This window comes from Canis aureus, chromosome 12 (genome assembly GCF_053574225.1).
Source record: "Canis aureus isolate CA01 chromosome 12, VMU_Caureus_v.1.0, whole genome shotgun sequence".
Lineage (NCBI taxonomy): Eukaryota > Metazoa > Chordata > Mammalia > Carnivora > Canidae > Canis > Canis aureus.
Window position 1 is genome coordinate 51,829,091 of NC_135622.1, and position 15,875 is coordinate 51,844,965.

A 15,875-nucleotide genomic window follows, 5' to 3' on the forward strand; every position below is an offset into this window, starting at 1 on the left:
TACCTGAGTGGCTCAACTGGTCAAGCATCTGACTCTTGATTTGGGCTCAGGTCATAATCTTGGGGTTGTATGATCAAGCTCTATATGGGGCTCTGTGCTGGACATGGAGCCTGCTTAGGATTCTTTCTCCATCTCCCTCTGCCATTCCCTGCCCCCCAAAAAATAAAAATACAAATACAAAACCCTTTTTTTGCAAAGCATAACTGAATACTTTCTGTAATAGTCACTATTCAGTTCAACAAGAATAAAAATGTCTAATGTCACAAGAAAAGAAAAGAGTAATTTTTAGTTACCTTTGAAGTAAACTTTGCCCCTTCAAAATCTGTATAAGTTTCAATGCTTGCTCTTTGCCAACTCCAGGGACTCCCTTTTACAAAGTGGAAAAGAAATTCGAATGTTAATCATTGGGGAATAAAGAAATGAAGTATGACATGTTCATTCAATTAGAGATTGTGCAGTTGACAGAATAAGGTAACTATGTAATGACAGGAAAAGATGTGTAAGATAATTTACCACGTATAAAACAAAAATTGCAAAATAGCCCACCCTGTGATCTAGATTCGTAAGTAAAATAACTACCACATTGTTAATCTATGCAAACCAAAAAGTCACAGGATTATATAATACACCACTGACAGTGTTTATTTTATGGGAATGAGGAACAGAATTTTAGAGGACTTTTACTTTTCAAGTTAATTATTTTGATAACCTTTTTTTTGATAACCTTTTAATTTGATCTAACTTCAGGTTATATTTGTAATCAGAAAAAACATGTTCATTTAATATTTAAAGACCTCAACATCCAAAGAGCACAAAGGAGAGTTCCAAGTTAACTCTTGAAATTAATAGCTTAAGAAAAATTAAAATAACTGTTAAGTTGCCAACACAAAAAATGTCAATAAATGTATATTTGCACAACAATTTCTGGTTTGAGTCTTCCAGTTCCTATAAAAGTTTATGGAGTTTATCCTTATAAGCAGGGTTGCTATTCAGCTAATACACACTGGGATAGACATACCAGTGTTAAAATATTTCCAAATCGGTTAGTAAATAGTTACTGAACAAGCATCCTACGTGCCTGCTGGCCAAAGGCACTTTTCAGCCTGAATCCTCTTCCCAACCCCCTTACACTTAGGATCAGCTACTAAAAGCGTAGCACCTGGCATACTAGTGGTCACCAGAAGTCTGTTTCATGGCTACAGCCTATGTTTTTACATACCCGTTGCTAGATATTTTGCATATCAACTCTCCTTTTATTAGCATTTAGCCACATGTTAAGTTTTTTGAAGGTAAATCATGTTAGTCCATAGGTGGTAAAAATCTTTAAGTAGAGCAAAATAAATAGATACCAGTTTCATTACAAAGGATAGAAAATGTCAAAATAGCTAAGGTTAATACATAACGTAACACCACTGTAGCTAAAATTGGTTTCTGTGAGTTTAATTTTGTAAAGTTTTTCTTACATTCAACATTTGACTGTTTCTAGACTTTAATTATGATATAATTACATATGGGAAATAAGAATCTTCTATTTCAGAATGAGAATTATAATAAAATAATTACTTATATGTTACTTAAAAGTTTCCCTCCTCCTGCTTCCTTTTCCTACTAGTTAAAAGAAGTGTTTCTCTCTTTGGTCACTGATGACATGTTAGAAATGATGGTTAATAATTTTACTATCCTGCTATTTTTTCCTTTCCCCAAGCTCTGGCAAAAAGAACATAGATGTCATCCTTCGTTAGATTCTCTTGGGGATAGCATACATAGTATAATGAGGGATTTAGTAAAAACACAGAGATGATCAATAGGGACATAATGATGGGACTACATAGTAAGAACTACAATACAAGGCATTTCATATTTTTAAATATATTTAAAAATGGGGTTATCCTTGTAATTCTTAATTTATCACTCACCTATTAGTATACCTGTTTGTTACAGAGTACTGTACTGTGCATCTTAAATAAAATGTTTTCATGAACAAAACTCAATGCAATGCCAGGAGGCAAGGAAGAATGAATGGCTTACCCCAATAATCATGTTGCCTAGCAACAGTAATAACACTGAGCATATGCACAGTTGGAAAGCTGCAAGAAGATTGAAAATGAAAAAATAGACAAAACAGTGATAGAAATTAATATTGGCATGACACAAGAAAAGAGTAATTCCTATATTTTTTTAAAATGGTAGTAAAACTTGAATGTGAATCTCTTAGTCTAGAGTAGTGGCTTACTGCTATTCAAGCAGTGGGACTAGTTATTACTCCATTCTCATTTATAACATTCAGTGTCACAATAAGCCAGTTTTTTTTTTTGAGCCAGTTTTTTAACGTCACTTGAAATGCTGATTAATTACCAAATTGTTTATTATACCAAAAATTATACTCTAAATTAAATTCGTTTTTTTTTAAGATTTATTTATTCATTTATGATAGACATAGAGAGAGAGAGAGGCAGAGACACAGGAGGGAGAAGCAGGCTCCATGCAGGGAGCCCGACGCAGGACTCGATCCCGGGACTCCAGGATCGCACCCAAAGGCAAGCGCCAAACCGCTGAGCCACCCAGAGATCCCCTAAACTAAGTTCTTTTTTTTTTTTTTTTTTTTTAAAGATTTTATTTACTTATTCATAGACACAGAGAGAGAGAGGCAGAGATACAGGCAGAGGGAGAGGGAGAAGCAGGCTCCATGCAGGAAGCCCGACGTGGGACTCGATCCAGGGTCTCCAGGATCACACCCCAGGCTGCAGGCAGCGCCAAACCGCTGCGCCACCAGGGCTGCCCCTAAACTAAGTTCTTAATCAGATAGCCATATTATGTTTATATTTATGCAGCACATAAGGTATCAAAAAAGACACACTATGACAAGTAAATATAACAGTCTAAGCATACCTTCGGAAGATAATCACAGCCAAGTAGTATTGCTAGTCCAACCAGAGCATCTCTATCCAAACCTAGTTTACTCTTGATAGATGACGCTGTATAACAATCAACATGTGGATCCTAGAAGAAAGTACAATTTAGTTTAATCTTCAAAAAGTAAACACTTATACATTAAACATTACAAAAAATAATTTGTCAGAGTTGTCTCTAAATGCTTAATTATTCCTAAAAGGTAAAATAGGAAAAAATTATCCTGATCACCAGGATCTTCACAGAATCTAATGCTTCAATATCCGGAAATAAAGTCATAATTTCAAAAACTGGCTTAAAAAATAATCTATAATGGGCAACATTTTTCTCTTTATTATTTTTTGACGTCTACAAAAGATTTTCATCTTACAAAATCAGACACTGTAAAGTGAATTTTATAAAAAGTAAACATTCCTTGTAATTGCAGTACCTAAAGTTAACTATTATACTATCGTTAGTAGTGCAGTGCATGTTCTTTTTTTTTAATTAGTTCAGAGGTAGAATTTAGTGGTATATCAGTTGCATATAAACCCAGTACTCATTACATCAAGTGCCCTCCTTATTAATACCCATCACCAGGATGCCTGGGTGGCCCAGTGGTTGAGCCTTTTAGCTCAGGGCATGATCCTGGAGTCCCAGGATCGAGTCCCACATCAGGCTGCTTCTCCCTCTGCCTATGTCTCTGTCTCTCTCTCTCTGTGTGTCTCTCATGAATAAATAAAGATTTTTTTTAAGATTTTTTTATGTACTCATGAGACACACACACACACACACACAGAGAGAGAGAGAGAGAGAGAGAGAGAGAGAGAGGCAGAGACACAGGCAGAGGGAGAAGCAGGCTCCATGCAGGGAGCCTGACATGGGACTAGATCCTGGTCTCCAGGATCACGCCCTGGGCTGAAGGCGGCACTAAACCGCTGAGCCACCTGGGCTGCTCTTTAAAAGAAAAAATTAATGCCCATCACCCAATCATCCCTCCCTTCACCTCTGCTCCAGTAGTTTGTTTCCTAGAGTTTAGTGTCTCTTATAGTTTGTCTCCCTTTTATGCATGTTCTTGCAAAAAACCCTTGACTCACATATACAAGTATTTACTATTAGCTATGTTTAGAATTATATGAAAGTACTATTTTGTAACATTTTTGCCCACTAATATACTTTAGTATCAATAATACATATCTTTTTATTTTTTGACTTTTTAAAATGTTTTTAAAGATCAAGACCTGAGCTGAGATCAAGTCAGCTGCTTAACTGAGCCATCCAGGTGCCCCAATACTATCTTTTTAATGACTGCTTGCAATTACATTATAATGGACCCTAAGGCAATGTTTCTCAGTGGGGACACTATTAGCATTTTTAGAGAGCTAACAGAATTGTCTGGCAAGAGGTTTGGCTTTCCTGGCTCCAATCTACCAAATGTCTATGATCTCTCTTATCCAATCTTGAATAGTTACAACCAATATTTCTCCTGGCAATATCTAACTAAGAACCATGGCTATGTTTAACCATTCCCTAGAAATGGGCATATGAGGGGTACCTGGTTGGCGCAGTTGGTTAAGCAGCTAACTTCAGCTCAGGACATGATCTCAGAGTCCTGGGATCAAGCCCAGGGTCAGGCTCCATGCTCAGTGGGGAATCTGCTTCTCCCTCTGCCCCTACCCCTGTTCATATGTGTGATCTCTCTCTCTAATAAATAAATAAAATCTTAAAAAAATAGAAATGGGCATTGTAATTACTAACAATGCTGCAATTAACATCCTTGTACATCTCCTCTTGCATATTTAGAGGTATCTGAGGATAAATTACTAAAAATGGAAGTTATAGGTCAAAGCAAGACATTTCATATGTATTTTTATAATATATTATTGAAACTGATTTAGAATTAAACCATGTGAAACAAATTAAGCCTTTTGGAGAGAAATCCACATTTCAGAGAAAATGAACTATTTATCAATATTTGTAACAATACTGCATTTCATTTAGCAACCGCTATGTGCCAGGCATTATGGTATTTTACACATATTATTTCATTTAATCATTTAATAATTCCTTTAAAAAAGGTACCTTGTGAAACAAATGCTGAAAAAGAGAAAGAAAAGTACCTTGGTATTCATAGTGAAATTCCTATAAACAGTCTGGGCACCATAGAGGAAAGCATCTCCATCATTGGTGAGACAGCCATCTACATGACCACTGGCATTAAGATAAGCACACATGGCTTCAGCTTCCCCAGCAGCTTGGACCCAGGGAATTCCTAAGCATTCCAGCATATCGAGACACTGAAAAGAAAACATAGGTGCAAGAAAACTAAGAACATTTTTACTTTTTTTTTTTTCAGCGTTTAACTGACTTCAGTATTCCAAATATTAATAGTAACTACTTAGGTGTTTTACAAATTATGATATTTAAGATACAAATGGAAATTTGAATAGCGAATACTTTATGGCATTAAAGAATATATGCTAAACTTTAGATGTGATAAGAAATGTATTGTGGTTATGTTTTCATCTATTTTTTAAGAGTCCTCATCTTTTAACAAAGATTCTGAAATATTGAGACTAAGGCAATATTATGTCTGGGATTTGCTTCAGAAAGACATGGGAGTAGGCAATGAGTGGGGACACTGATAATGCAAGATTGGCCAAGAGTTGGTAATTGTTTCAGATTGATGATGGGTTACTTTTATATTGACTTAAAATTTTCTATAATGAAAACTTAACAAAATTGTCAATTAAAAGGCAATCCACATTCAATTAAAAAGTAATTTTAAAATTACATTTTAGGGGTGCCTGGGTGGCTCAGTTGGTTAAGTGTCTGCCTTTGGTTCTGGTCATGATCCTGGGTCCTAGGGTTGAGCCCCACATCGGGCTCCCTGCTCAGTGGAGAGTCTGCTTCACTGTCTCCCTCTGTCCCTCTCCCCTGCTCGTTCTCTCTCTCTAATAAACAAATAAAATCTTTACAAAAAATTACACTTTAGAAAAAATACTAAATATTCAACTTTCAGTTTTGTTCAATGTTATCTCAAGATTTAAAAGAAATATCTTTTTAAATGATTAATAATTAATCACCTTAAGATTTACATCTGCAAAACTATAAAAATTCTTCTCACATGATGGCCACGGTAATATGAGCTCTTCCAAAGAAGATGCTACTATCAAATTTTACTTGAGATGTTACAAGTCTCTTCTTTTCCTCTATCATGCCTGTATAATGAAACTCTCATGTTGTGGGAAACCACACAGGGACCAGTTGTTGATTTGCTCCCAGAAATCTAATATCTATGCAGATTGTTCTTATCAATTTGCTGATTTATAAATATTTCTCTAAGAGCTTCCTTTGTGTTATGAGTTGAATCCAGATGAACAACTTATAGTCTAGCCTTAGAGCCTAGAGCATTCTTTCTTGATGCTCTTGCACTTTACAATGAGAAATACTGGGTATGGTGAGGAAAAGAGGCTTTTTACCTGTAGTTTCTAGAAACTGATATTATAAATATCTTTTGCTTTAACTGATTTCTTGCATGCTATATTACATAATAAAAACCTTTGCCAGATGTTGCCCAAGGTGGATGCGGTTCAAAAAGACAAAGTACTATGTTGGAAAAAAGGCAATTTTCCAAGACTCTGGCTGGGTGACTTTAGGGAGACAATATTGTTACAGATGTTACCTCTGCCTTCCTCTAAATAAGAAATATCCTTTCAGGGGCACCTTGGTGGCTCAGTCTGTTAAGCTTCTGCCTTCAGCTCAGATCACGATTTCAGGGTCTTGGGATGGAGCCCTGTGTCCAGCTCTCTGCTCAGTGGGGAGTTTGCTTCTCCCTCTCCCTCTGCCCCTTCCCCATTTGTGCTCCCTTTCTTTTTCTCTCAAATAAATAAATATTTAAAAGAGAAAGAAGGAAAGAGAGAAAGAAAGAAGACAGAGAAGAAAGAAAAAGAAAGAAAGAAAGAAAGAGAGAGAGAAAGAGAGAAAGAGAAAGAGAGAAAAAGAAAGAAAAAAGAAAGAAAGAAAGAAAGAAAGAAAGAAAGAAAGAAAGAAAGAAAGAAAAAGAAAGAAAAGAAAGGAAGAAAGAAAGAAAGGAAGAAAAGAAAGAAAGAAAGATCCTTTCATAATAAAGAAGAGAGTCTGGAAGTTATTTCAAATTCCTGCATTATTTGCCATTCCAACTCTTCAAAAACCAGGACAGAATTTGTAAATTTCCCTACTGTAAGTCTCTATCATGTGGAGTGGTGTTGGAGGAAGATTATTTTGTGTTTCATGCTTATACCTATAAGATGGCAGTGGGTTATTAGGAAGTAGGGTCTGGTAACTGAGGGTACAGAGATACGAAAATGAGTTTTTTATTCATTTAGGGAACAGTGACCACTGACACAAAATGCTTAAGAACATCACAATCACTGCAAGAACGAAATAGAAATGCAGCAGTTTTCTCAAGAAGAGATGGGCATCTTTTTGCTTTAGACTGGGTATTTAATGCCCTGAATGTATGTGGGTCATGGATATTTCCAGGAACAGACTATGTAAGAAATAACTAGAATCCAGTACAGATATTTTCTTCAACTACTGATAGTCATTAAGGTAGAAAAATCACTAATTGAAAACCATTTTTAAAGATAACATAGGAATAGAAAATAAAATTTTAAGAGAAAAATGATTGTTATTTCATGTAATATCTTTTAAAAAGAATGAAAATTTTAACTATGATGCAAAAGAAAAATGGAGATATGAATTAAAAGCAAATATGATAGAAAAGTTTATATCTCTAACACAAAGAACTTGAACAACAACAAAAAATAATTAAAACCTCCAAAGATTCTTCAGGCAAAGACACAATGGCCATTTATCAACTGAGACGCTAAAAACTAAAATGTTTAACCTCACCATTAAAAGACCAATACATATTAAATATGTACTATGTGTATTTATATGTATTACACAAAGAAAGAAGTATCTTTGTTTACTAAAATATACAAAGATAAATCTCTTACCACCAATGTTCCTCAGGTGTACTGAAATTGCATTATCTCATATCTGTGCTGGTGGAAAGTGATTGGTGAGAACTATAAAATCATTTCTAAACTTTGATCTATCCATCCCACTTTGGGTAATTTATCTTAAAATCCCAAGGGAAATTATAATTTCACAAATAATAGAGAAGAATGAAAAGTAAATATTATATATAATCATGGGGGATGATTTCATAGCTCTTTATAGTATTTCATACACATTGCACAACCATTACAAATTATGGATTTGGATAGAATGCAGCAAAAGGAAATGTGGGTACTATAAGCTAAGTTACAAATCCAAGATACAAGTTATTTGTGGGGGCACCTGGGTGGCTAAGTCAGTTAAGTGTCAAACTCTTGATTTCAGCTCAGGTCATGATCTCAGGGTTGTGAGATCGAGCCCCACATGGGCTCCACGCTGGACAGGGAGCTTGCTTAAGATTCTCTCTTCCCTTCTCCCTCTGGTGCCACCCACCCCCCTGCCCCAACCGTGCATATGTGCACAGGCACCGGCACACACTGTCTTTCTCTCAAAATAATAATAAAAAAAACATCTGTGCACTATTATGGCAAGTTTAGAAAAATATATACAGTTAAAAAGAGGCAAAAATAATAGTTGCTTTCTATTGTTTTAATTATATATTTTATTTTAGTATAGATGATTTCTCCTTAACTTTTATAAAAATATACATTTTACGAGCCACCTGAGTGGATCAGTGGGTTAAATGTGTGACTCAATTTCAGCTCATGTCATGATCTTAGGGTCGTGAGATGGAGCCCTGTGTTGGCGTCTGCACAACATGTGGATTCTTTCTCTCCCTTTTTCTCTCCTGCACCTTCCCGTCCCCCATTTGCTCTCTCTCTCTCTTAAAAAAAAATATAACAATAAGTTCTTTTAAAAATTACAAAGTCCTAAGGATAGCCAAATATATTTTCTATATATAAACTATTATTAATCCTGAATGAGTGAAGTTTGAATTAATTAGACCTCTAGTCTGGGAAATTCTTTTAAGTACCAAAGATGTCATAATAGGTAACATGTATCAACTCCCTACTTATGTAGTAGTTGCTTTAGATATTGGATATTTTCACCACATCCCTGCAAAGTCTATTCGCATTACACAGGGTAGAAAGTGAGGCAGATATAATTTTAAAAATCTTGCTTAACATCTCAGAATTTTTATGCGTCAGAGATGGGCTTAAACTTAGGTTAGAATATAAACTCTCTTCTCAAAAATAAATAAATAAATAAATAAATAAATAAATAAATAAATAAAAATAAACTCTCTTCTCTATCCTATTTATCATAAGGTTAGTGAGTATTAAAGATGATTATATATAACAACATTTATCAGAGTAAAATGTAATCTCTAACTCAAATCCGAATTATTGAATGATATCTAAACACTTACCTCTTTTAAGACGGATTTAAAATGTGATCTCCCTGCTTTCTGAGACCATGTTTTTCCAGAAGGCCCATACCGAATCTGATTCCTCCTGCTTATGACATCAGCTTTCAGCTTCGGGGGTTCCCCTTCCATAACGAATACCAGTTTTACGTCCATTAGTGTTAAATATGAGATACGAAAAAATAAATTCCTGAAATAAAAAAATTAGTAATACATTAATCATCATATACAGATAGCAAAGTCAACACAGCAGTATGACATAATGGCAAGAACATCAGACTAGTATCAAAAAAGTTATATGCAATCACTGAGAAATCATTGAATGTTTTTAAGCAAGAGTAATTTTCGATTGTTCTAAGTGCACATGGAAAATGGTTTAGAGACAGAGGTGGTCTGGAGCTCAGGAAGGAAAACTCCTGAATATGTCATTTCAGTATAGATAAAGAGGATGGTGGCATATAATGAGGTGATATCTCTGAACATCAACAGAATTTATGAACACAAGGTGTATTTTCCAAGTAGAGCTGGCGAGACTTCCTGATAGATTGGATGTAAGGAGGGGTCAAACAGAGAATGGCTCGCAAACTTCTGGCTTCTAGTCACTACAGTTTCCTAGTGGATACATTAAGTAGGCAGCTAGGTCTGTGAATCTGGAACTCAAAGGATAGGAAGTACAGATTTGTGTCATTGATTTAGAGATAGCAGAAACATGTTAGTGTATTTTAAAATCTCAAAACATAAAGCAAGAACAACAAAAAAACAAAGTGGAAACAAAACCAAGACATCAGCTGCTTATGCAATCCTACATTTATATACTAAGGACTTTTATTATATACCTGAGGTGGGGCTTCATGACTGTTCCAATCATTTTTTTGACTGTCTGTGCTTCACATACCCAGAGACTCAGATCAACTGCAATGGTTTTCCCACAAAGATGATGCAAGTGGATGTGCTGCTTAACAGGCTCCAAAATTTGCCACAAGTCGTTCACTCCCATTCTGGTGATTACCTGATGTTACTTGAAACACACTTCATAAGACTGTTAAAAGACACAGAAGCTTAGAACCGAAATTCAAATAATGTATTCTATGTGTGTTTAGGATAATTCATAAATAGAGAATTCTCCTTGTCAGCTTTTTGGAATGAGTCAAGAACATGTGAAACATTAATAGTGGTAGTAATTGATTTACTAGCTACAAAAATATTGATGTATCTAATGGATTAAAAGTTATTTGTGGACCGCTGGTTGGCTCAGTGGTTGAGCAGTCTGCCTTTAGCTCAGGGTGTGATCCCAGGGTCCTGGGATTGAGTCCACATTAGACTTCCTGTGTGGGGTCTGCTTCTCCCTCTACCTATGTCTCTGCCTCTTTCTTTGTGTGTCTCTCATGAATAAATAAATAAAATCTTTAAAAAGTTAATTGCAAATTGTACCATGCTAAGTTTGTTCATTAAACCTACTCATCACCAAATATGGGTTTCTCTGTAGTACCGAAAAACAAAGTTATATTTAAATTTAATGTAACTCAAATGTCAATGGTCTTATCCCTCCTCATTTTCTCTTCTTGTCTATGTTCTCCTTAGCAGTGGTTGAGAATAATATTTCTCACATGGTTACATTAACATTACATGAAATTTAGAAAAGGAAAAAGAGACCCAAACATAGTAATTGGCTTTGTTCCAGCTGTTAACAAGAGATGACAAATGCAGAGATGGGTACCAGGGATGCTGCAAATCGTATGTCTTCTTAAGAAGTCACTCCTTGATATACGTAACTAAAGGGAGAATAGGACTAGTTCTCTATCATAACCAGGAAAAACAAGAAAACAAAAGCAAAGAAGCATGCAAACAACTAAAAAAAATCCCCCCAAAACCCAAGGGGTCAACGAAAGAAAAGTATGAGGAAAAATGAGGAGGGATAGGGTAGGACAGAAAATGGAAAGCTGGAGGCATATGGAATTATCATTTTTAAAAATCATTAGTTCTTCAAATTGCAAGATCACACGTGCTCACTGTAGAAAAATATCTTTTAGAAGAACAAAAAATTTTAAATCACCTATAGTGCCACTATTCAAAGAAAACTAATACTAAATTCTTCAGCATACAAAACATTTTAAAAACAAAATTGACCTAAACTCTGCTATTCTGGTGTGCTTTGGTATCTTCTGTAGTCTAGTTTTTCCTTACTAAACATCTATATCTTTCTCTTAATTTTTTAAATATTTGATGAGAGTATTATGTAATTGCAATGAAGATTCAGTCTGACTCTACAAACATAATCCAGATTATCATCCTCTGAATAATGACCTTAATTCATTCCAGAAACACAGGTAGGATACAAAAAATACCGCAAAAGTCATCACCATGCATCGAAGCAAAACCAGGGCAAAGTCATTCTAAATAAAAAAATACTGTCTCATCTATTTAACAGATCCCACAAGCAAAGCAAATTTTCTCAAATCATACATGGCTGCAAAGAAAATAAATGCTGGAGTGTTATTTTCTCTGCACTTTTCTGAATCTTAATTTTATAACGTGGTCAGGGTCGCTGTAAATATTATTTTGTGTATTCATTTTCAAAATACAGAACTGCACCAATATTTACTGATAGGTCACTTTACAAAGAAAAATATACACATTTAAATTCAAAGTATAAAGCATTTAGTAGTCAGTTTCACATAAAAAGCCCCTCTGGTTGAATGTTGCACGGTGGCATTAATTTAAAGATAAGTTTTTATCTCCATTAATGTGAAAAGTTGTAGTTAACTCTGGACAAAGAGTGGGGACACACTTTTGTAAGTCATTATTATGAAAGGGAATGAGACTTTTATATTCTTAAACATCAGAATGCATAAAATTCAGAAGGAGAAAGTCTGAGAGGGACATTCTTGTTGACAGTTTGGTTTTCTATTTGTGATTCAAGTTGTATACTGGAAGGGATGGCTATTGAAGGAAATTATGCAATTTCTCTCTCTGGAGGAATATTGTAACTGATCACATTTCATTTAAATGTGACCCTGACTCTAGCTGTCAAAATTTTAAATGCAGGTTATCTTCTGATTAGCAAAAGCTCTCCCAGGAATTTAAGATACGCTCTTAGCTGTGAGCAGATTTATATAAAAGGGTATCGATTGAAGCATTGTCTATAATAGCAAAACAATGAGAAGAACCAAATGTCCATCAATAGAGGAATTTCTTTAATAAATTATGGTATGTTCGAATAGAATAGATAATGCAGCGGGAAAAAAAAAGGATAGATCTACATGTGCAAGCAGTCTCCAAGTTTTAAAATGAAAACAGATACAAAATAGGTTCTATATCAGGGATGACTATAGTTTAGGAAGAGGAAGAATAATTACTCTTCAAAGTATACCCCTCTGTGTTAATTTTTTAAATAATCATATGCATATATTACTTTTCAAATTAAAAAAAAAGTTTAAAAAGTATGATCCTATCTGAAAAACGTTGGGGAAATAAAACTAGAAATCTTTAGATTGGTTTACTTCTTGCCTAAATATTGAGACCAAATATGACTATAGTTCACAGGTCAAATTAAAAAGCCAGTTTCTGCAAACTTATGAGTACCTCATATCACATTTGTCTTGAGAATGGCTTTTATAGGATGAGAGATTCACATTTTTCTGGTTTCCTTCAGATTGTGTAGGAGCTAGTCACGTGGACTTAGGCAATTCACATTTTTTCCTCTGGTCTTTCCTGCTCACAGGTTCCTTCCTTCCTGTCTTACCTCTAATATTTCATTACATGAATTGACTATACTTATATAAGTAAATAATAATGAATGAAGATTGCCATCTAGTGCAGTGTTATTTATGATGGCACAGATAAACACATATTTATGTAAAGGACTGCAATGCATATTATATTTCTTCTGAGGATTATAGAAAAAAACAGATATTGATGAAGTAGACTTTTTTTTTTTTACCAACTGTAGTTCTCTAAACACTAGGAACATTTTGTAAAGACTTTAATGGAATACTATTCACTAGAGCAGCGAAGCCTGGAAAAAAATAAGGCTGGAAAAAAATATAGGGCTGGAACTGATTCTATTAAAACATTAAAATTCCACAGATTGGATCACTTAATCAAGAGGGCTTTCAACTAAGCCCATAAATAGTATTTTAATGTAACATGATTATTACACTTAAAACTTAATTCATGCTATTTTATTTTCTTTTGTCAGAATAAACCTGGTTTAAAGAATCCACAGTTATGTTACAAAACAACCAGCACTGGTAGTTGAACAGTTTTAAGTAGTGTCTATCTGGGGCATCTATTTTGGCTATTCCTTTATTAAAATGTGAGGGAACACTACAAAGTTGTAACAATAGCTACTTAAACACAACTGTTATGAACAATGTAGGCAAAAAGAAAAGTAACAATTATCTATTGGTTCCCAGACAGCAAAATTTGAGTTACTGTCTCTGAGCTAAAGTGTTTTTTTCCTCCACTTTTCCTGAGTTATGTGGTATTTTCCAGAAAACTGTCTCTTTCCTTGCCAATCTTTTTGGTCACACTATATTTTAAAAATCTATCTCAAAGCTTTTAGAACAACTTTGATACTTCACCTTACAGTCTCCGTGTATCTATTGAGATGGATTTGAAAAAGATGGGAGTCTCTCTTCTGCTCCCCAAGTACACACCTATTAAATAGTAATGCTTGCCTCAGTCTCTTTCATTAGCGTAGAATTGTTGCTACTGTGAACTGTGCTATTTTTTCCACTTTTCTCTGAATGATAGGAATCAAGGGGACATCTTATAGGAGCTAGCTTCTATGACATGCCCCAAAGAATCTTTTTCTCTGAGTAACTTGAATGAACTTCTATTAGACCTTCTTGAATTACAAGGCTTTATAAAGCTTTCACTACTTTTAACTAAAAAATAATGAATTAGAACAATGCCAAACAACATATTAAAAAGGTGTGGGTGGTGGGCATGGGAATTGGAAAGTGAGCAGAAGGAATTATAGGAAGAGTATTTTTAGAGACAGAGGCAGACTACACTAGAAAGCACATTATTGCTGAGCCTCCTTTGAAGACTCTATAGTGAACTCTTCTCCATTCTCCCTAATATTATTTATCCCACTTCATCTGCCATCTCCTGTGGGCACTTAACTAGAATTATTTGCCTACTTTGCCTTCATGTGGATGCATAAAATGCATTTAACTCTTGATTCCACCACCTCTCCTGAAAACTTTGATTTCCAGTTGCTTAGACCAAAAACTCAGCAGTCCTCCTCGATTCTTCTTTACTTTGCTCCCCAATACCCGCTCTACCAGCAAATCCTCTACCTTCAAAATATATCTGAAATCCTCATTTTTTAAAAAAGACTTTATGTATTTATTCATGAGAGATATAAAGAGGCAGAGACATAGGCAGAGGGAAGAGCAGGCTCTCTGTGGGGAGCCCGATGTGAGACTCGATCCCAGGACCCCGGGATCACGATTTGTGCCAAAGGTAGATGCTCAACCACTGAGCCACCCTGGTGCCCCTGAAATCCCCATTGCTAATGAAAATCCCCTGGCATTGCCTGTATATAAGTAACAGTCTCCCAACTGGCCTCCCTGCTTCTTTTTACTACTCTCCTCTCCCACACAACTGTTCTCCTCAAAGAAGCCAGAGTGATCCTGTTTAAAAACCTAAAACATTAAATCACCTTCCTGTTTGTCACATGTTAATTTACTTCTTCACTTACGGTGCTATCTTATAGCCAGTTATAAAACACACACACAAAAATAAATAAATAAAAAGTAAAACTATCTAAGTGTTTGACATGTAATCCATTATTTTAAAATCCTATTTTAGGATTATCGTCATTAGATATACTATCTAAATTGGTTAAGTTTAAAATGTATGTTCCTTTTGAAGATCACTCCTAAAAGCAGCATAAAGAATATCCCAATAGACCAGAAAGAGGAAAATTATGTGAAATGTGTATTTTATGAAAAATAACACCATGTTTTAAGAATGCAGTTAATCCAAAATGTCTATTCCCACGGTCTATAGTTCTCCACTCCATGCCACTTTCTTTGCTCCAGCGCTTCCTCTGAACATTAAGTTGCAACGGTAAGATGATAAAAGGATATAAAGTTCCAAAAGGGACAGAATCCAACAACTTTTAAGATATTCAAGTACAACTACACTCAGAGATAGAACAGATGGTTTTTGAATGAGGTCATGATCAACCTGATGAGGTTACTTGAAAATAGCTTAACACTAAGTAAAATTAAATACAACATATATCAAACTCACAACTATGTATAATTTTTTCTTGCTTAATTTGAAAAATTTGTGGTGTGGGACATGGTGAGTCTCTGTTCCCATCTTTTATAATGTCATAGTTTTATTGACATCAATCTGTATTGCAGCCAATATATATTACATATAAAGTCTTGTTAACATAGTAACAATTCTTAAGAATTAATGCAGCACAATACTTAATGTAAATCAACAAAGTCAGAACAACCCACAGTAAGTAACTTTATAACCTATTAGTGTATTCAATTTATTTAGTTTACTGAAAAGTGCTTGTCTTGGG

At 34.9% G+C, this 15,875-nt stretch overlaps 1 protein-coding gene across 2 annotated transcripts in view; it reads right to left on the reverse strand.

Annotated features, from left to right (window-relative positions):
* GEN1 (GEN1 structure-specific endonuclease) overlaps positions 1-15,875 on the reverse strand; it is a 33,933-nt gene that overhangs the window by 15,160 nt on the left and 2,898 nt on the right. Inside the window, exons 2-6 of one of the 2 annotated variants that reach the window (XM_077844059.1) lie at positions 10,159-10,361; positions 9,326-9,512; positions 5,010-5,186; positions 2,890-3,000; positions 294-367 (exon numbers count right to left, since the gene is read on the reverse strand). In XM_077844059.1, coding sequence (XP_077700185.1) covers positions 294-367; positions 2,890-3,000; positions 5,010-5,186; positions 9,326-9,512; positions 10,159-10,319 — 710 coding nt within the window. In that variant the 5' untranslated portion in view covers positions 10,320-10,361. The remainder of the gene's footprint in view (positions 1-293; positions 368-2,889; positions 3,001-5,009; positions 5,187-9,325; positions 9,513-10,158; positions 10,362-15,875) is intronic. The other variant, XM_077844060.1, reaches the window with a different exon arrangement.